This window comes from Globicephala melas, chromosome X (genome assembly GCF_963455315.2).
Source record: "Globicephala melas chromosome X, mGloMel1.2, whole genome shotgun sequence".
In the NCBI taxonomy this organism is placed as follows: domain Eukaryota; kingdom Metazoa; phylum Chordata; class Mammalia; order Artiodactyla; family Delphinidae; genus Globicephala; species Globicephala melas.
Window position 1 is genome coordinate 28,639,112 of NC_083335.1, and position 23,068 is coordinate 28,662,179.

The following is a 23,068-nucleotide window of genomic DNA, read 5'->3' on the forward strand; positions in this document are numbered from 1 at the left end:
AACAGAGTACAGTTGACCCTGAAACAGCACAGGAGTTAGGGGCGCCAACCCCTAAACAGCTGAAAATCCTCCTACTGCTATCTCTGCTGTTAAAAAAAAAAAGAATTGATAAATCGCGCACCCAAGGGCAGGAAGTTGAAACAGTTTGGATAGAATCAGGACTGAAACCCTAGTTCTTTTGATTCCACATATTATGATCTCTAATTGAACACAAGCTTTTCCCCACACTTAGTTAATTTAAAGATTTGTAAAATGGAAATGCAGGTACTATATTTATTGAGAAAAATATGTAAGTGGACCTGCACAGTTCAAACCTGTTTTGTTCATGGTCAACTGTACTTTTTCCCTTTCTACTTCTTTTCCTTTTGCCCCTAAATTAAGAGGCAGGTGAAGGCAGGGAACAATGAAGAAAATCTTTTTTCCTCTAGCTTAATTATTTTAGGTTTTCAAGTAGTTTTATAACAAACGATTATATGAACAAACTAAACTGGATACTATACGTTTTTATCTTCCCAATGCAATAAATTGATTTTATTAACAAGAAACATTTATGTAAATTATACATTTTTGCTTCCCAATATATTTGAAATTAATAGAATACATTAAATATACTCTCTATTGCCAATGCAAAGCATCCACATTACTAAAAACAAATATATACTATAGTTTACTACCACCTCGCCTGCTCCTTTCCCGTAAAAACAATGTTCCTACCTCTATTACCTATTTTATATCTTTAAGGTTTAAAAATCTTTAAACAATCTTTCTATCCTTAATTTTGACCAACCACTTCGAAAATCGTGGGCCCTGCATATGGGCCCCACAGGCCTCAAGTCCCGCTGGTAACTCTTCGCTCCTTAACTTCTCTGTCTCACCCAACTTCACACATACACCCCAGGTCTTCTGACTCTCATTTAATCCATCTTCCTTTATACACGGTGGTTTTTCCATAGATCATTGTTGGCTAATGATTTCACATGAAATTAGTCAGTACTCTTTAATGATTTCAGTGTTGAATTTCATAGGTATTTGGACTATTGCAGATTCAGTTTCTTGATTTTCATAAGCTGTAATATAGATATTAGGTACATGGACATACATTTTGCCTATCGCAAAATATGTAAAATATTACAAAGGTAGCATAATGTGAAAATTCTAGTGTTGATTTTCATAGTAAATATTGACTTCTTTTCCTCCTGAACAGGTCATTCTCCAGCTTTTAGAGGTGATGGATCATCTGCATAGAGGGGAATCAGTTGCTGCAATACTCCGTAACCGGTATATTTATGGAAGCAATTTACCTTATAAGTTATATAATGTCTCTTCTGCTTATTTATTAACCTAACATAGTTGGTGCTCAATAAATATTTGTTGAATACCTGGCATAAAATAAAAGTATTTGCTATATGAGTGAATAAAAGAATGCCTGGGTGACAAAGAAATGGAATGAAGAACATGTTAATAACTGTGTGTTCTGAGCTAATGAAAAACATAGAAAATATAATCAGAAATCAAAATCGGTGTACATTGTGAACACCTGGAATTCAGTCAGTGGAGCTATTGATTTGAATTTTTAGTTTTAAAGCATACCAATGAATAAATACTGGTATCTGTTGCTTACGAATAGATGTCTCAACGAAGTATTTTTTTAAATAGCATTGCCCTGTGATTGTGTGTACCTTTCTGTTATTTAAAATTCCAGTTAAAACTTTTTTAGGGAGTTCTGAGAAGTTGAGAGCTTCCTCTGTCAATTTAGGATTTTAAATTCGTGGTTTAAAGAAACATAGACTTTACTTTGCAGCAGTGAAAGAGTATCCCTTATTCCCAATAGTTTAATTGTATGGTTTGGGTGAAATATTTGAAATAATATGCTGGAGTTGTCTGTATCATGGTTCTGACAGTTACTAGTGTAGTCTTGGTTAAGTTTTTTTTGTTTTTTTTTTATAAATTTATTTATTTATTTATTATTTTTGGCTGTGTTGGGTCTTTGTTGCTACAAGCGGGCCCTCTCTAATTGTGGCTAGCGGGGGCTACTCTTTGTTGCAGTGCGCTGGCTTTTCTTGTTGCAGAGCATGGGCTCCAGGCGCACGGGCTTCAGTAGCTGTGGCGCGTGGGCTCTAGAGCGCAGGCTCGGTAGTTGCGGCGCACGGGCCCAGCCACTCCGCGGCATGTGGGATCTTCCTGGACCGGGGCACGAACCCGTGTCCCCTGCATCGGCAGGCGGACTCTCAACCACTGTGCCACCAGGGAAGCCCGGTTAAGTTTTTTAATTGCTCTGGGCCTTAACTTTCTCGTCTGTGAATTGGGGATAATAATAATACCTATATCTCAAGGTTGTTTTGAGGGTTAAAAACGGGTCTATTGGGTGTGTGTGTTTGTGTGGAGAGAGAGAGCTTGGCAAGTAATTCACGGTATATCAGTGCTTGTGTTGAAATATAAATGTGGGATTTTAACTATTTTGAAAATACAATATTTGTGTTACTAAATTCTAAAGTACTTTAAAAATAGGTGTGTCTTCAAAGAATATGGAAAGTGGGGAAAGGCTGAAGTATAAAGGGGACACATATAACGTTATTGTTATTTGAAAGATACCATGGTAGGAATTGTACATAATATTCCCATCAAGGAAATATTGAATGAAAGGTACATGCTTGTTGGAATGTGGGCAAGGGGCTGTAAGGTAGACTTGTTCAGAGATACCGAGAGCCAGGAAATCACAGCAGGAATCACGTGTTGCCATGTTGGGTGAAAAGATAGAAGAGTAGATTGCTGGGCCAGTTGGACGGGGGACGTTGTGCCGAATACCTAATGGTAAACTGAGTCTGTAGAGTTCAAGCACTGCTGAAGCAGCGATTCTATATCACACATTTGGAAGACGAACTAGCAGGATGGCAGGATTTCCTAAGCTCAAGTTGATAACTGTGGTGGTTATAGCATAATTGAATTTGTTTCCATTATTATTATTGAGATATAATTGCATATAGTAAAATACACAAACATTTAAATATACGTCTTGATTTTTATACATGCAGACATCCAGGTAACCACAACCCAGGTCAAGATAGAAAACAATGCCATCCCTCCAGAGAATTCCCTCGTTCCCCTTTCCAGTTCATGTCCCCTCCCTTCCTACTGACTTACATATTTTAGGTTAGTGTTGCTTGTTCTTGAACTTCATGTAAATGGAGTCAAACACTGTGTGTTCTTTTGTGTGTGGCTTCTGTTGTTCAAAATAATGTTTTTGAAATCCACCATCCTTGCAGGTATCTGTAGTTTCTTCTTTTTTTATTGCTCTGTAGTGTTCCATTGTTTAACTATGCCACAGTTTGTTTATCCATTTCTTGTTGAGAGTCACTTAAGTTATACCCATTATTTGGCTCTTATGAATTAAGCTGTTGTTGACATTTTTTAACAAATCTTTTTGTGGCCATATACACTCATTTCCTTTGGATATATACCTAGAAGTAGAATTGGTGGGTCATAGGAGATGTATACATATATTTATTTAATTTATTTAACATTCGTAGAAACTGCCAAGCACTTCTTACCATTTTCTTTTCTGACCAGTAATAAGTGAGAATCCTCACAAGCTCTTGGTATTTAATTTTAGCTATTCTCTTGGGTATGTAGGTGTTTCCCACTATGGTTTTCACTTTGCATTTTCCTCACGTGTTTATTAACTATTTGTGTTTTAGAAGTATCTGTTCAAATCTTTTGCCCATTTAAAAAACTGGGGTTTTTTTCTCTTTGAGTTTTAAGAGTTTTTAAATTTTTTCTTGATATTTAGATGTATGTCTTATGAATATTTTCTTCCAATCTGTAGCTGGCCATCCCATTTTCTTGTTTGTGTCTTTTGGTGAGCAGTTTTATTTTTGTTTCATTTTGATGAAGTTCAATTTATCATTTTTTTTCTTTTATGCTCAGTAATTTTTGCATCTTTCTAAGAAATCTTTACCCTCCCAAATTTCAGGCTTTCTTCCTGATGTTTTATGGTTTTAGCCCTCACATTATAAGTGCATTCTTGACCAGAAACTTAAATAAATGAACTTATGAACTGTTTGTATACACAAATTATGGGTCAGTTTCATATTCTAAATAAAATACAAACCAAACACATTTAGGAATGTATGAAAAGTATTAACCCTTTGTGACTAGGAAAGTTTTACCCCAGAGTGTGGATTCCTTAATACCATGAAAGCTACTCATATGACGCATCCTGTCAATAGATCTCATAAGAAATAAAAGGTACAGTAAATGCTGAAGGTGTTTGAAAAAAATTCATTGCCCATAAGAATAAAGAATTAGTGATAGAAAGTTGCACTCTTAACAAGAAAAATAATTATCTCTCTGAAACCAAGAAACAAGCATCGCACTTAATGATAAATGTAAGAGTTGTTCCTTAAGCAGCAACAAAACAAAGATGCCCTCTAATCACCACATTAAAATATGTATCTATAAACTATGGCCAATGTCAATAAAGAGGCATACTTAACAGGAAGGAGGAGACAAAAAAATGATCAAGTTTTAGAAGATAGACTCATGTGCCTGCAAAAGCTAAGACATAAAAACAAGTTCTTAATTGACAGTTTTAATATAAGTTCTAAATATAGTTGGGTATAAGATAAAAATAAAAACCAGTACCTTTAATCTATATTACAAATAGTCATTTAAAATATATAATGGAAAATATTCCATTTACAAAAGCCATAAAATGTAAATATTTAGTAATAACCCCAACAAAAATTTCTAGGACCTATATAAAGAAAATTTAAAAATTCAACTGAGAGATAGGAAAGAAGATATTTTTTTAAAATGGAGAGACAAAAAAAAAAAAAAAATGGAGAGACATGCGATGGTCCTCGATTAAAAGGCTAAATTTTGGGGCTTCCCTGGTGGCACAGTGGTTGAGAGTCCGCCTGCTGATGTAAGGGACGCGGGTTCGCGTCCCGGTGCGGGAAGATCCCACATGCCGCGGAGCAGCTGGGCCCGTGAGCCATGGCCGCTGAGCCTGCGCGTCCGGAGCCTGTGCTCCGCAACGCGAGAGGCCACAACAGTGAGAGGCCTGCGTACCGCAAAAAAAAAAAAGGCTAAATTTTGGAAAGAACTCTTCCCAAATTGTTATATAGATTTAACACGAATTTAATGGGAAATTTAAAATTTTGTCAAGGTGATTATTCAATAAGATAATGAATGTATGAAAGAAATGTATCCCCATTGCTTAATACAATGTCTCACATGTAGTAATTGCTGGTCAAAAAAATCTAATTTTTCTATTTATAATTCAACAAACATTTATTGTGTAATTGCTAAGTGCTAAACATTTTCAGGTGCTAAAATATGATGATGAATATTAAAAGTGATGAATCTTTGTTCTATTGCAGAAAGTTAACGTCGAAAATTAGTAAACAAGGTAGGAAGATAAAGAATTAAGGGTGGAGGGTAGCAGTGCAGAATAGCATCAACCTGTTATTAGTCTTAGATGTTTTTAGTCTTGCAATCTACCATTCAGCATATGTTCTACCCTATTAGGACTTTTATTCCAGTGATTCATTTAGTACAGGGAGAGGTCAGCCATATGTGTCTTGCTTTGTTGCAAACAGCAAGTGTGAGTATCGTCCTCATGTACACATTACAGTAATGTCAGGGAGACATTTGGTTAAGAGTCACCCAGTTGGTGTTATGGTGGTGGTGTGTACTGATGGGGTTCCTAGCTGTAATAAGGATTTCTGCAGTGACATGTAAAGCTCTAACAGTGTTCCAGTTTTCTAAAAGTACTCTTTGATAAATAAAACACAGTATATAATATTGTCTGATGTTTGCAGTAAGGAAAAAGAGTGCCAAACACTGTATAATTGGATTTTCATCCCTTTAACAAATATTATGCACCACTTACTGTGCACGGTGTTAGGGATATGGCAGTGAATGATAATACATGGTTCCCTGCCAGTTTGGTGGCTATTGTAGTAGTCAAAATAAGAAATGAGGAGAGTCTGAACAGAGGTGATGGCAGTGGAAATGAGGAAGAGGGGAGGGGAGGGAGTTGTGAAATACTTAGGGGTAACTTTAACAATACTTGGCGTTCAACTAGATTCTTCACACTCTAGTCAACATGATCTTTTAAAACGGATTATCTGATAATGTGGTCCAGATTGCCCTTTCCTGTCCCTGACTATTGAAATCCTACCTGTTCTCCAAGACCCAGATCAAATTCAGTGCCCTATGTATCAACCTTCCCTGATCAATCCAAGCAGATGATCAGGAGGGTCTCTTTTGCCTCTGAACTGGTTTTCTTCCCTGTAGTGAATTTTATCACATTTGGCTCTGCGTTGAAGTTAATTTGAGCATCTTTCCTTACAGCATCATTAAGAGAGCTCTTTCAGAGCGTGACTACCTGTATCTAATGTATATTTATATCACATTGCATATAATGCAGGATTTTGTACATAATAGGCATTCATTAAATATTTAGAGAAGTTATAACATTTATCAATAATTATTTGTTGCCGATGATTTCATTTGGTTAAATTGTTTAGGGTAGTTTTGTTTCCCACAGTCAACTCTTACTAATAGTTAAGCAATTGAATATTAAGCGACAATCTTTAAGTTGTAAAATAGACTAATGAAATTTACTACAGATTCTAGGAATAAGCTTTGACTTTTTTTACTGGCTTACTATATAATCATTTCTTAATAGTATATGATGCCAAGGGAACACAGGGCTTTTCAGGTCATTTGATATTTTAAAATATTGAGCCTTTACTGTTTGTCAAGCGCTGACCTCACCTGTAACATTTAAGGATTGGAAGATCCCGACCTTCCTCTTAGTTTTAAAAGTCTGGAATTATATCTTTAAACCTAAGCACACAGTAGGTGATAAATAAACACATCTTTGATTAACCTTGAGGATGGTCAGTCATTGAAGATGTCCTTTTTATTACTGTTTTCACAATTTGACTTTATAAACTTCCATGAAGGTATGGTTATTTATGCTCTTTCAAGATTAAAAATTTATGAAGATCTAGTTTTACCTTTGCTAAATTGAGTCAGTGATTATAATAAGGTTAAATCTTAGGCTAGAAGATGCCTATAAGCATTATAATATGAGGGTAATGCACGAATTTCTGAGGCCAGTTAAATTTTATACAGTGGACTTTTATTTTGGCCCAGAAATTCTGTAAGTCTTGGTTACCCACTATAATTGTCATAATACGTTGCTGTAGGTGCACGTTTATCAGCATATTTGTTCCTCTTACCGAACAGTTGCATGTCTTTATACAAAGGACGTAAACTTGTTAGTAATGTTGCCTGTTCGATCTTTCTAGAGAATTTTCCAGGCCGTAGAAAGTGTTCCTGCTTCTGGGGAGAGGAATTACTACCCTGATTCCCCTTTCTGTGTCTTACATGTTCCTGTTCATAATTCTGTACATGTTCTACACATTCTTTCTGGGACATCTCATCTACAGCCATTAGTTGAATCCCAAACTATATGTGAAGACCTTAACATTTCTATGTATTTAACATTTAAATCTTTTTCATGAGTCCCCAACTAAAAAGTGCTGTATTCCTCTCTCTACCAGTTTGTTCATTTGTTTTGACTTTACGAGTAATACATATTTATTATAGAACAGTTAAAAATAACAAATTATATACAGATATGCAGGGAAAATAATCACCGAAAGTAACTCTGGTAACCCCTTAATGCATTTCACTCTAGTCTTTTGGTGCATTTTGAAATGTAACTGTAGTTGTAATTATTGAACATGATATGATTCTAGTGTTGTACTTAAGAGCAGAGGCTTTGAAGTCTTCCAAATACAGGTTCAGATCAAGCTTTGCTTCTTGCTAGCTGTGTGAACTTTGGAAAGTTTCTTAACCTCTCTGAGTCTGTTTCCTCATCTATAAAATAAAAGAGTATCATTGTTTGGGATTGTTCTGAGAATAAAATAAAATTTTATAAAGTAGTCACATTCCTGGTACATGATAAATTCTCAATAAATGGAAGCACTTACTGTTTTATTACACTGTATATCATGTCTGTATCCTGCTGTTCTTCTTAGTTGTATCATGAACATTTTCACATGTTAATAAAAACTTGTAGTAGATATAATAGCTGCAAAGTATAAACTCTTTCCCGGTATAAATGATTTCTTAAATATTTAGGTTGGATCCACTTTTGGGGTGTTATTTGTTTTAGTGTCTTCCATATCTATCATATTTTCTCTCCTCACTTTAATATTTGTCATCTTTTTTCCTTTTACTTAATGAATTTATTTTATACTGTATCAGACTCTCTCTTTACTCCCTCTGATATACATTTTGGTTGTGACTCTGGTTTAGTTTCCTGGTAGTTGGCAAATACAATTTATTGCTTTCCTCATCTGATCATGTTATCTTATTTGGCTTCCTCTTCCCGCTTTACTGAGGCCATGTTTTCTCATTCTCCTGAATGGGCCAAAGGCTTTCAACATTGTTTTCTGACTCCTATATGAAAGCATTTGCAGAGTTCTGCTCTTTCTCTGAGTCTTTATAATGACAAATCTCCTTGTTTTTCAATACATTTTCATTGCTCCCATGCTAGTTGTTTTTCTGTTTATTCTCAAAGGAAGAAAGATTCCTTGAATGGCCTTTGTACTGGCTGTTCCCTTTGTCTGAAACGTTCTTCCCCATGGTCTTTGTGTGACTGGTTCTTCTTTTCAGATCTCCACTTAAATGTCCACTTAAAGGTTTTCTTTGACTACCCACTCTAAAGTGGTCACTTGTTTAGTGTCACACACACACCCCCCAGTTTCATTCTCTGCATGACTCGTCACTACCACTATTAGATATTTTCCTTCTTTGTTTATTATCTATCCCTTTTTGCTAAAATAGAAGCTCTAGGAGGTCAGGGATCTTGTCCATCTTGATTATCTTTTTCCCCAGCCAAGATTCCTGACCTTGTTTATTTTATTTTATTTTATTTTTTTAATTTTTATTTTATATTGGAGTGGAGCTGGTTAACAATGTTGTGTTAGTTTCAGGTGTACAGCAAAGTGATTCAGTTATACATATACATGTATCTTTTCTTTTTCAAATTCTTTTCCCATTTAGATTATTACAGAATATTGAGCACTGTTTCCTGTGCTATGTAGTAGGTCTTTGTTGGTTATCTATTTTAAATATAGCAGTGTGTACTTAAATTTTAGCACCTACCACCATGTCTTGTACATATTAGTTGCTCAGTAGGCATTTGCATACTGAATGAATTGACCATTGCCCCTGTATGTGCTCTTGGGTACTAATCCAACCCCTTCCTCAGAGTTTTACCCATGAGCCAATACTGATAGAAATAAATGATTGAAATAAATAGATGAGGGAGAAGAGACAATTCTTCCTTGCAGAACAATTCTGAATTTTATATATGTACGAATGTGTGTGTTTGTATGTATATATTTCCCCCATTCAACAGATGGAACTTCATCTATCTCCCCCCTTGAGTGTGGACTTAATGATTTGCTTTCCAAAGGAAAGAGTATGGAAAGGAAAAATAGTACCTTTATAGTGAAGAAGTGTGGAAAATACTACCTGTGGTAGACTTAACAGTGGCCCTCCAAAGATGTCTACATATTAGTCTGCAGAACCTGTGACTGATACTGTATGTGGCAAAAACAGACTTTGCAGATGTGATTAAGTTAAGGACCTTGAGGTGGGGAAATTAGCCTGGATTATCCAGGAGAGCCCAGTGTAATCACAAGGGTCCTCATAAAAGGGATGCAGGTGGATTCAGAGTCAGAAAAGGGAGATGTGATGATGGAAGGAGAGTTTGGAGCCATGCTGTTTGAAGATGGAGGAAGGTGTCATGAGCCATAGAATGCAGGTGGCCTCTAGAAGCTGGAAAAGACAAAGAAACAAATTCTCCCCTCAAGCCCTGCCAATACCTTGATTCTAGACTTCTGACCTCCAAAACATTAAGATAGTCAATTTGTGTTGTTTAAAGCTGTTAAGATTGTAGTTATTTGTCACAGCAGTAATAAGAAATGAATATACCATGTACCCAGAGTCTGGCACACAGGCTTCCCAGTATATAGCAATATTTGTAAGTTCTGACTTGATATGAACGCAGGAGAGGTATCAAGGGTGGACAGTGGAAGGGAACAGCACCTTTGCCAGGTCTGTTCCCATACCTGTGCTGTATTTTCTCACTTTTTGTGTCTGTTAGATATTTGGCAGTAAGTTGGGGCTGGCGGGATCAGAGGCTATTAGCTATTTGTTATTTAAATTTAGACACTCATGTATTCATCTTAAAGTTTTCCTTACCCAATTGTGTAATTTATGCTCACTGTGAAGTATTTGGAAAAATATGGAAAAGTATAATTCTACTGCACTGAAAGCACTGTTAATATTTTAAAACTCATAAATACAAGTGTTTATTCAACATTGAATAAACCAACTCTTATTTCAATAATACCGTTGCCTGGTATTGTAAACACGATGGGTCCAAACCTGTCTCATCTCTGTCCTCAGAACCTGCCTCCTCATCTGTGGTCTTGGCCTTGTTTAGTGACACTGCCATTCACTCAGAAAGTTGGCCATCATCCAGGACTCTTCTTTCTTTCTCATTCCCCATATTCAGTCAGTCACCAAGTCCCATTTCTCTTTCCTAATTATTTCTCCAATCCACTCCCTCTGCTGCTTTATTCTTATTACCTCCTTCTTACTTCAGACCCACATAGTTTGTCACCTAGATCTTTATAATATCCTTCTAAACTGATTTTTGGCCTCCAGTCTTAAACCTCTTTTACCTCCCACCTCCTTCTCCCTCTCCAGTCCATCCCTCCCGTTACAGCCATAATGATCTTTCTGGAATGTAAAGATGTATGTTCATATCACTTCCTTGTTTAGATTTCTTCACTGGCTCCTCTCTGCCTGCCTAGCCTCATCTCCTGCCTAGAGCACGTGTTGCCCTCCCTCAAAATTGGGAGGTGATATGTTTCCTCCTGTTTCCATCCCTCTTGCTGGTATGCCTTCTCCCTGGTTGTTGGCCTAACCAACTCCTGTTTATCCTTCAAGACCCAGCAAAGGTATTATTAACTCCTCTGTGATACTTTCACTGACATGTACCCCATCCTCTTCCAAACAGAATTAGGTATTCTTTTCTTATGGCTCCCATAGTATCAACTCTTATTTCAATGGTGGTGGTAGTGGTGATCAAAGTCTCAATAGTAGTGCTAGTTGTATTTGAATAGTCATTATAATAGCTGACACATATAGCATTTACTTTGTGCCAGGTTCGAACTCATATATATACACACACACACACATAGATATAATTCTATATTCCTTATTCCAAATTTATCTTATTCTCATAATAACCCCATGAAGAAGGTACTATCATTATTCTCATTCTACAAGTGAGTACATCGAGGCACAGAAAAGTTTAAGTAAGTTGTCCAGGGTCACAGAGCTAATAAGCATGGATGCAGGGCTCACACCCAGGGAGTTCAGCTCAGTCTGTGCATTTAACCATATGCCTGTCTGTCTCCTTCCCTGGGTTGTGAACTCCCTTAGGACTTTTTACCTACTACCCATGATGTTGACCCTAAGGCCAAGGCATTTCTGCTGTATTTTGGAAGTGCATACCATTAATAGGTTAAGTGCTATAAATGAATTGGGAACCTGGAAACTGATAAAAGTAAGTTTTTCTTTAAAAAGTTTTCTCTTCTCTCCTTTTCCAGTCCTTCAGTTTTTCCCCCTTTTCATCTTCCCAACAAATGCAGTTGCATGGAAAGTGTTGAAAGATTATGTAAAATTTCCAAAGGCTCCTGAACCACAGTTGGGTCATGGGTTACATGGGACTAGGGACGTGGACCCATGAAATAATTCACAGCCTTAGCGATGTGGATGCTTTTTAAAAATATACAGTCAGACAACAAAGTTTTCCTTTTGGTTATCAGTGTTGTGTGATATTTTGACTTCCTGTCTCCTAATACTTTTCTTTCTGCCATTGCTTCATTTTAGATTAAAATGAATAGAAAAAGAGTAATACCTTTTCTTTTTCCTGGAAGGAAGCTCTACTCTTCCTTTGGATTGTAGTTTCTGTGCCTGGCTTTGGGTTTTAGCTATGGCAAATCTCAAGCTTTGTGACCCTCAGGCAGCCCTATTATGGGTCTCCTCTGAGAGCTCAAGGCCTTAATCTGCCATTGAGGGAAAGGGAACGTGTCCTCCTCCCTCACTTCCTACCCTTACCGGGTAGATAATGCAATAAATTCTTCCAAAGGTGGAGACGTTTTCCTTTACCAGCACAGCATGGCATAGCTGACATAGATACGAGCTCCAGATAGCTAGAAAGAAATCCTCTGGTGATTTTAGCAATCTCCTTTTCGGGAAACAAAATAACAGAGGCAGCAGAGTGAATTTGAATTAAACTTGTTTTTGACAGGAGCTGTGCCTAGATATAGACAGTGTCCTTTATTTTTCCTGGCACATTATTGAAAATAGTATTATGTAACTTCGCCTGAGCTTGTCTGAGATCAGCCATTGTCCAGAGCTGGCTAGAACATACTTTTCTCTCTAGGTTCCCTGAGGCAGTGCTAAAACCAATAAGGCCTCTAGGGAGAGAATAGCTATTTGATCTCCAGACCCTACAGTCTGCCCCTTCACGTTACCTTTATCCGTTGACCGTGTGGCGTGAAGGGGAAAGTACATAAATACTAGCTTTTGATCCCATACTCCTACCCATTCCCTTTAAGGGTAGTTCATTACCTGATAGACCCTTCTGTTGAAAAGGCAGAGTGCAGTCCTGAGTTTGAAAAACTCTGTTTTCTGGTCCTGGCTCTGCCAACATAACAGTGGCAATTTATTTAATATGCTATCAATTTCTTTCTTTTTCTTTCTCCTTTTTTTCCAAACAGAAATATTTTCTTTCTCCTGTCTTGAAAATTAATGAGATGATATGCTTGAATTACTTTGTTCTCCCTGGAAGGTAGACCCTCCAGCAGGTCAAGTTGATTTTTGAAAGGAGTTGAAAACAGAGTTAAGGCTATTTGTTTTTCTAAGAATAGTTGTGGCTCCACAAAAAAGAGACTGCATTTCTTTAGAGATAGAAAAAGATTGTAGAGATGTTGTACAACCCTCTTAAATATAAAACGAAAGGGAATCTGATATGCAAAGGTGAGAGAACTTTTCCAAGTTCGCGTAGCAAGGGAAAGACCCAAGACACGAGTACCCAGGTTTTCTGACATAAAGTGTCATTTTTACCTCAGAAACCTACATTTTGCACATTTAAAGCAAAAAAAGTAGTTTCTATAATTAAACGTTTTCTGTCAGATTTTCGGTATTGTATGGTGCATAAATTTTGTATTTACAGTTAAATTGGTATATACTGTATCATTATTTACATGTGTAAAACACTTTTGGCTAAATAGTTCAAGTAGTTTCTTTTCTGTGGGATGGATAAGTATTGATAAGGGAATTAATGCTTACATTAATTACAATAAGGGAATAAGTCTTAATCTAACAATCAGTGGCAAGTAGGGAGGTAGATAAAAATAGATCGAAACGTAACCCAGTCAGTGTCCTAAACGTTACTATGAGCACTATTATAGCGTAGTATTTGGCCATAAACATATATTTAATGACACGTCTGCGTCCAGACACAGCTCTTGCTGTTAACAACGTTGTTAATTCAATTTCCACTCATTCTCCTGCCTCAGTCATTTTGTTCCCCCTAAAACAGATTGCTAAAATCATCCATTTCTTTCCAGCTGTCTATAGCCCCATGTATTAGTTTCCTCTTGCTGCTGTAACAAATAAGCAGAATCTCAGTGCTTAAAACAACACAGATTTATTATCTTGCAGTTCTGGAGGTCATGGGGCTAAATTCAAGGTATAGGCAGGACTGCGTTCCTTTTGGAGTCTTTAAGGGAGAATCTGCTTCCTTACCTTTCTCAGCTTTCAGAGGCCGCCTGCACTCCTTTGCTCTCTTCCTCCATCTTCAAACCCAGCAACAGTGGGTTGAGTTCATTTCACATCTCATCACTTGGACCTCTTCTGCTTCCTTCTTCCAATTTTAAGAATGCTTATGATTATATTGAACCTACTTGAATAATCCAGTATAATCCCCCCATTTCACAGCCCTCGGTTTAATCACATCTGCAAAGTCTTTTTTGCCATGTCAAGTAACATATTCACAGGTCTTGGGGATTAGGCAGTGTACTGGGGATTAGGCCATCGCCTTGATCACCACACTCAGTATCCACGTCTACACTACCATGCTGTGTGTTTGCCTTCTGAGAGTGTTAAGATAATGGCTCTTTTTCAGTTTTAAGAATTATTTTCTAAAACATTTATCACAAATTCTTATTCCAGTGCCCCTCATGTGCTTTCCTTCCCTTTTCTTTAAAAAAATATATTTTATTTACTTATTTATTTGGCCATGCCATGCAGCTTGCCGGATTTAGCTCCCTGACAAGGGATTGAACCTGGGCCCTCAGCAGTGACAGCACCACGTCCTAACCACTGGACCGCCAGGGAATTCCCTTCCTTCCCTTATCAAGAGAATTTTTACACATTACAGATGAAATAATATGTATACATATATGAAAATTACAGAAGTTTTGGAAAATGCAGAAAACAAAATAAATCACACATTATTTCACCTTATCTAAGGTAAACCAGTTATTGTGTTGTCGTACATCCTTTCAACTGTTTTTCCATGCATACATTTTACATGGTCATCATGTATGTGCAATTTTGTATTTTACAAAGTGATGCCATTAACACTTTCCATATTGTTAATAATCTACTTAATAATCACCTAATGAAGAAAATAACATTTTTAAAATAAAATTAATCTACGTATAGTCGAAAATTTAGAAAATACAGAAATGTATAAATAAAAAATAATTTCTAGTGTTATTATTCAGATTTAACTACTCTTTTAACATTTAAATATATTTCACTCAGCCATTTTTGCCTCCCTTTTTTTAAATAAAGTAAAATTAGACTCATACCTTATACATATCTTTATATCATGTTTTTCTCTAATAATGCAGTTTTAACATTTCCCCATATTACTACTATATATTGTTCTAAATGGTACAATTAAAATAAATAGTATTGCAAAATTAATATATCTCATTATTTTTAGAACTTAGAAAGTACTTTTATGAAAAGAAAATTTATATCATTCAGTTATTTAACTACTCAGTTAATATATTGGTCTATATTTATATAAAATGTGTGTATATGTATTATTTTTATAAAAATAGGCTCATATTATAGATATTAATTTGTATTTTTCACATAATATATCAAGAGTATCGTTCTGTGTCCTCATTCCTTTTCATCATCACTCAACGTGATATGCTTATAAAATGCTGTCTGGAACATAATAAGCACTAAAATATTTCCTCTTAAAGTTGTTATCATTAACCTCATTATAAATATTATTTTAGTGTATGCATGTACCAAAATTTATATCAGCGTTTTCCAATTTATAATACTTTTTATTTTGAAACAATCTCAGATTTACAGAAAAACTATAATATCAGTACACAGAGCTCTTCTTTTTCTTGAACCATTTTAGAGTCACTTGCTGACACAATGCCCATTAGCCCCAAATTCTCTAGTGTATAACTTCTAAAAATGAGAACAGTCTCCTATATAACCTCAATTCAACCATCAAAATCAGGAAATTAACATTAATCCATTGCCACATTCTAATCAAGGCCCATTCAGATATTTCCAATTATTCCCAAAATGTTCTTGATAGCAAAAAGTTCCAGTTCAGAATCATGCATGGCATTTAATTGTAATATCGCTTCAGTTTTCTTCGTATGGAACACGTCCTCAGTCTTTCCTTGACCTTCCTGACCTTGGCACTTTTGAGGACTAAAGGCCAATTATTTTGCAAAATGTCCTTCAGTTTGGCTTAGTCCTAATGGTTTGTCATGATTCTATTCAGGTTTTCCTTCTTTAGCAGGAATTGCACAGAAATGATACTGTATTCTCATTGCAGCCTATCAGGTGACATGTAATTTTAATTTGTCCTGTATTGGTGATGTTAACTTGATTAAGCTGCTGTCTGTCAGGCTTCTCCACTGTAAAATTACTTTTTCTCTCCCTTCTAATTAATGGTGTTTCTGGGCAGGTAGTGGGAGTACCTTGAGACTCTATAAATATCTTGTTCCTCATCAAACTTTTTTTTTTACTTATAGTTGATTTACAGTATTGTGTTAGTTTCAGGTATACAGCAAAGTTATTCAGTTATAGATATATATTTTTTCAGATTATTTTCCATTATAGGTTATTATAAGACATTGACTATAGTTCCTGTGCTATACCGTAAATCCTTGTTGCTTATCTATTTTATGTATACTAGTTTGTATCTGTTAATTCCATACTCCTGATTTATCCCTCCCCCCTTCCTTTCCCCTTTGGTAAGCATAAGTTTGTTTTCTATGTCTGTGAGTCTGATTCTGTATTATTTTTTAGATTCCACATATATGTTATATAATATTTGTCTTTGACTTCACTTAGTATGATAATCTCTAGGTCAATTCACATTGCTGCAAATGGTAATATTTCATTCTTTTTTATGGCTGAGTAATATTCCATTGTATAAATATGCCATGTCTTCTTAATCCAATCTCCTGTTGATGGACACTTTTTTTCCATGTCTTGGCTATTATAGATAGTGCTGCTATGAACATTGGGGTGCATGTATCTTTTCAAATTAGAGTTCTCATCCTTTCTGGTTATATGCCCTGGAGTGGGATTGCTGGGTTGTATGGTAGTTCTATTTTTAGTTTTTTAAGGAACCTCCATACTGCTCTCCATAGTGGTTGCACCAATTTACATTCCCACCAACAGTGTACAAGGGTTCCCTTTTCTCCACACCCTCTTCACACATATACATTTACATCTATATTTCAATATGTTGAAAACTATGAATTCCCCTCAATACCTAAAATTCCTTTTTTTAAAAAATTTTTTATTGGAGTGTAGTTGATTTACCCTCAAATTCTAATACAACACCATAGAGCACATTCTAGCTTTCTGCCTTTCCATGTTTTCATCCCTCAATCTCTAATATTAAGAAACGTGTCTCCTGGGGAATTCCCTGGTGGTCCAGTGATTAGGCTCGGTGCTCTCACTGCCGAGGGCCTGGGTTCAATCCCTAGTTGGGGAACTAAGATCCCACAAGCTACACAGCTTGGCCAAAAAAATGAAAAGAAAAGAAAAGAAACGTGTCTCTCCCGTTATCTGGACAGTGCCACGTGCAGCCCGTATCCTGTTGATGCATGCTGCCCTCTCCGTCCCCGGATGTTGGCCTCCAACGGTCCCAGTCTGGCTGTGGCCGCTGTCCCCCAGCATGAATACCACCATCAGTTTGTTTGGGGTTCAACTCGCCATGCCAGGCCATCCTTGATGTTGCTTCCTCATCCTCTGCAGCCACATAAAGGGCCTTCACCATGCCCTCCCTCCCCTGCCCTCACCATAGGATGCCTACTTTGCTTGATGCCACTTAGGGCTTTCTGATGAAACTGTTCAGGAAGGGGAAGGGCATGAACTTTCTCTTTATTTTGACTGTTCAGTTGTTGTCACTTTTTTTCTCACAAATAAATTTTTTTTTTTTTTTTGCGGTACGCGGGCCTCTCACTGCTGTGGCCTCTCCCGTTGCGGAGCACAGGCTCCGGACGCGCAGGCTCAGCGGCCATGGCTCACGGGCCCAGCTGCTCCGCGGCACGTGGGATCTTCCCGGACCGGGGCACGAACCCGTGTCCCCTGCATCGGCAGGCAGACTCCCAACCACTGCGCCACCAGGGAAGCCCACAAACAAAAGTTTTAATGATTACTACCCTTCTGTTGGATGTTTAATTATCTCGCATACTTTTTGTTTTTGTTATTCTTATAAATAAATAGTGTTTTCATGCAGTCAGCATCCACATTTTCTTCATTATATTTTATGGTATTTTTGCTTGTCAACTTGAGTTCTTCAGATTAATATTAATTAGCTTACTAATTAATGATTATTTCTGATTTGATTATTACTTAATGATATTATAGAAATATGATGTCAGAAAATGAGGAAGCTGGGAATTAGATGATTTTTCAGATAACTAATAGAATCACGACTTCTTTCTCATAATAGCCATTTTTGAATGGAGATAATTTTAAAACCTATTATGTAGTAACCTCTTCCTGGTTATTTAAGGTTAAAGACGTGAGTTCAGAAAGTCTCATTTCCTTAGCATGGCATAGAAAGCCCTTCATATTGGGCACCCAAACTATCTTTCTAACCCCATTTTTGCCACTTCCCATTTTTATAACCTGTGCTGTTGCTGTACTGCATTATTTTTCCTTTGTTAAATATGCCACATTCTTTTGTATTGCTGTGATGGTGTTGGATTACCCAATAGGTAATTAAGCATGTGCTCAGAGCACCAACCAGGCACAGGCACCAAACGATGGGGGGCAAAAAGAGTACTTGATATCTCATGACCATCAGTTTTATGCTCATCAAAGATTTATTCCCATCTTTATCTTTGATTTCCTTTCCCCTAATTTACAGTATAGAGTTATGTGTATTTTGAAATACATACGAGGATGAATGTAAAGAGGCGATACAATACGCAAGAGGAAATGCAGTAGTCTTTTCTGTGATTAAGGCCTCTCTAAGTTTATTCAGACCCTCTGTGCCTTTGTTTTTGCTGGATCTCTTAACTCTGCTCCCCGCCTCCAGCTGAATTATATGATATTCCATCCTACTGTGTTTGACTGCACATCTATCAGATCACTTAGCACATTGTGTAATAATTACTTTTTAAATAGTCTCTCCCGACTAGACTATGAAGTCCATGATGAAAATGGCGTTTTCCTATCTAGCCTTCCATTTCCTGCATCTAACCCAGTGACTTATGCAAAGTAGAGATTCATTAAATGTTGTCGAACTGAACAACTTATTGTCCTGTCTGTAGATGCAGATGGTGGCCCTTGTAGGAGAGATTAAACGATCTCTCTTAAACTGTAGGACACTTGATTCAGTAGCATCTACTGGGATTAAGCTTGACATGTTTGAGTAGTCTAGTATTTTTAGTACATCATACTGTTCAGGGAATAGGTGGTGCTCAGAAAGAAGCGATCTACAAAAGCCATAAGATTCTTATGCAACAAGATGATTTACTAGTGGGTTTTCCTCCCAGCTTGTATAGTGTTCTCACAATCAGGATATATATTTAGATTTTTCTAGATTTATTTTTGTATATACATGTTCACTCAGTTACCTTAGTTATTTAAAAATCAAAGAACCTTTTCAGTTAGATTTGGACCAGAGATGCAGACACCTTCTGATCTGTTCACTAGAGGCAGTTTAGGGGGAAAAAAACATTTTTTTTTCTTTTTTAACATCTTTATTGGAGTATAATTGCTTTACAATGGTGTGTTAGTTTCAGCTGTATAACAAAGTAAATCAGCTATACATATACATATATCCCTATATCCCCTCCCTCTTGCGTCTCCCTCCCTCCCTCCCTATCCCACCCCTCTAGGTGGTCACAAAGCACTGAGCTGATGTCCCTGTGCTATGCGGCTGCTTCCCACTAGCTATCTGTTTTACGTTTGGTAGTGTATATGTGTCAATGCCACTCTCTCACTTCGTCCCAGCTTACGCTTCCCCCTCCCCGTGTCCTCAAGTCCATTCTCTACGTCTGCGTCTTTATTCCTGTCCTGCCCCTATGAAAAAAACGTTTAAAAATTCTGTTGGATGGATTCTACATGACCACTGGTTCTTTCGCTGCATAAGTATCATTTATCTATGGCCTACAGCAGTCACGGAATGGCTTAACTTGGTCCTGTCCCAGAATGACAGTCCTGCCCCAGACTACAGAAAGATTCCAAAGACCATCTTTTGAGCATGGAGCCACCTGGGTAGAATGTCTTCGCCGGTGGCGGGTCCCAGATGCTAGTTAGCACATGGAAGCTGGTTTGTTGTGGGTATTGTCACAGGTCTGAAGTGAAATAAGAAAAACAACCATTTTGTGATGTTTTTCTCCCAGAAAGTTGAATTTATTGATCATTAAGAACCATCCTCTATTCTGAGATTGTCTGTTACTTTTTGGTTGTTAAAATGCCCATTTGCCCTTTCTTTAATGAAGTGATAGCGATGAGAGGTCGTGTACCCCTATTATCTGAAAGCCTTAAGGCAAGATGTGTTTCAGAATTTAGGTTCTTTTTGTTTTTTAGACAGGTAATAGAGTGCATGTCTCCTATATTACATAATAGCCCCAGTAGGAGCTGAACTGACACCCTGTAATCAGAGTAATATTTCTGCAGTGAAATGTATTTACACATATTAGCATATTTACACTGAGATAGAAAAAGCGTGTGTATAGCCTCACGTTTGTTCAGGTCAGGTTTTACTGCCAGATGAGTTCAGGTCAGTTCAGATTTTGCTGCCAAATGAGTTGAGTTACAGGCAGAAAAGAAAGAAACATTTGATTTCCAATTGTTTGGATTTTGAAACTGCGGATAAGAGGTCATGGATTAATAGTTGCCTTTGAAAATATTCCTACTTTGCAAAATAAAGTTGGCTACCCTTTGTAGGACCCCAGGCTGATTTGATATTTTACTGGTCCACAAAACCCAAAAAGCATGAGAAAACGCTCCCCTGAACACTATTGAAGTGAATATAGCTTTACTTTTATACTCATCTCTAGCCAACGATAATGGAATCTCTGCAGGTTGCAAGATTCCTCAAATATACATTCAATCAAAGTAAATTGAAAATAAGTTTATTTTGTAGCATTTTTAGGAGATTAGAAGAAGAGAGAAGGTTGCAGCAGAACACCACCCATAATTCCCAGTGATAGGTTGGGATTCTCTGATAGGGATTGGTTCTAGCCTGAAAGAACCTCTTCGATGCATTTGTTTGGCCAAATAGCTAAGTGAACTTTAGACCCTGTAGCTAGGTCTCTGTTGAGGAAGGGCAACGGCAATTAGCTATGTGAACTTACAAGTCTAAAATGAGTTAGCAGCTGTGAAAGCACTTTGACAATAAAGACCACTTTAACATGTAAAATTGTTATTTTAGGAATAATTCCGTAGCTGCAGTATATTGCCTTTCATACCACTACATGGTCTTTTAAGGTTCTTTTCTGCAGTACCCTGGCAGGATAGATTACATAGGTAAAATCTAATACTCTTTGCCTTCAAAATTTTGTGAAGGCACATTTACCTAATTATAACCTCATAAGTGGATATGAGTTGGTATACATCCACATGTCTTATATATAGTATGACGTAATAGAATCAAAGCAACACAACTACATAATCCTTATTCTAGCAAATTTGTCCAGAATGTGGACTTGGGAAAACAATTATTGTGCCCAGCTGTGCTGTAAATTTGTCTCTTACTTACAAACAGTATTTCTCAGTTAACCAATGTGCTAGTTATTGATTTGTTGACCCTCAGGTTCAAATTCACCCTTTTTGCCTGCTCTGTGGACATGGATCTGAGGCTTTGAAATATTTGTTTCCTTTGCCACTTGGCATTGAAGTTTTGTTAGTAGAAGGTTCTGGAAAGGCATACCACGAGGAGAGGGATTTGCTTCAAGCTTCCTGTGGGCTTGCTCAGCAGACTGTTCAGGCAACTCAGGCATCTTCTCTAGTGCTCGGTTTCTTCACCCAACTGTCAGTAGCTTTTCCTGGCGCCGCCTTAGACAGTGTTGTGGAAGAGTGCTTCTGGTAAGGCACTTCCCAGAGGTATGTTCCAAATGATAGGCTCGTCTTTGAAATTTCTGGAAAATTTCAAAGCTGGCTCAGCTTTCCAGAAATTCCAAAGATGAGGACCACAGCAACTTCTCTGCCCTTCTGTGAGCTATGCCCTCTCCAAATGAGGTCTGGATCTTGGCCCTGGGTTGGGGGCACTCCCTTGGACCTTTAGCCTTGGGGGAGGGATCTCTTACATGGGTGCTTTATTTCAGCCCTACGGGTAGTAGTTGTTCCTGACATCTGACATTCCTGTATTTTTTAGAATTCTCTTTGCTTAGCGTTAGCCAGTTGCTCATCACTCTAGTTCCCTGTTATTCAAATCCCCTGTCAAAGCTAATAATTCTTTTTGTGAAACTCCCAGTTCAAATTAGTGTTTGGTTTCTCTCCTGATTAGGCCTAGACAGATGCAACCAGTTAAAGGTCCCTGTGAGCTACCATGTATCACTTGCAAAGTGATTTTTAAGAGATGATACTATTGTGTCTGCAGTTGAAAAAATTAAGACCACACATTTCACATATCCTTTGGGGACATGTTCTTCCCGCCGAGCCTCTGTGTATCTGTCTCTCCTCTCTTTGCACGTCCCCCACCTCTGCTGTTAGTTACTCTTGTCCCTTTCTCTTCCTATTCGCCTTCATAAACCCCATTTCTAATCCCAGCTTTGCCTTTAACAAGCTATCACTTGACCTCCCTGGGTCTCAATTTCCTTCTTGGTGAGGCAAAGATAATAAAAGATCATAAATTAATGAAATCAAGGACATGAAAGTGCTTTGTAATTAGTAGGGCATCATATAAAAGTAAAGTGATATTATTGGCATTTATTACATGGTTTTCTCTTCCATGTTTTTAATTTTTAGTTGCATTTTCTCTTAAGAGCTTTAAGGAGCCTCCAGGGGTACTTACAACCTGATAAAATAGATATAAATCCATGTAATTATTAGATGAGGTAGAATGTGCTGTGTGCTAAAATAGGGGAACACCAGGATTATGGGCACCCTGACAGTTACAATTTAGTTGTGGCCTGAGGATTTGCGGTTTAGTTCCAAGGAGCAAAGAGAGCCACCTGATCTTGAAGGACCTAAACTGCCATTTGTTAAATTGCTGTGACACAAATGAGCCTTGTGCTAGGCACTTTGCATACATGATCATGTGTAATCTTTACATTTATTCCTATATTGTTAAATTATTTTATTGTGTCTTAGACTTATTTTCAAAATATTTGGCTGGAAGACAGATTTTTGTTCGTTTTGTTTTTAATGGAACCCCCCCTCCAGTTATATGTGTGTAGTCAGTGGTAGTGAAAGTCTTCAAGATGGAAAATTC

General features: G+C 37.3%; 1 protein-coding gene across 9 annotated transcripts in view; it reads left to right on the top strand.

Moving 5' to 3' along the window:
- KLHL13 (kelch like family member 13) overlaps positions 1–23,068 on the top strand; it is a 186,548-nt gene that overhangs the window by 72,403 nt on the left and 91,077 nt on the right. For 8 of the 9 annotated variants that reach the window (XM_060292535.1, XM_060292541.1, XM_060292536.1 and 5 more), the window contains one exon: positions 1,205–1,278. The exons of the other annotated variant lie outside the window; for it this stretch is intronic. In XM_060292535.1, the coding sequence (XP_060148518.1) occupies positions 1,229–1,278 (50 nt within the window). In that variant the 5' untranslated portion in view covers positions 1,205–1,228. The remainder of the gene's footprint in view (positions 1–1,204; positions 1,279–23,068) is intronic. 9 annotated transcript variants of the gene reach the window in all.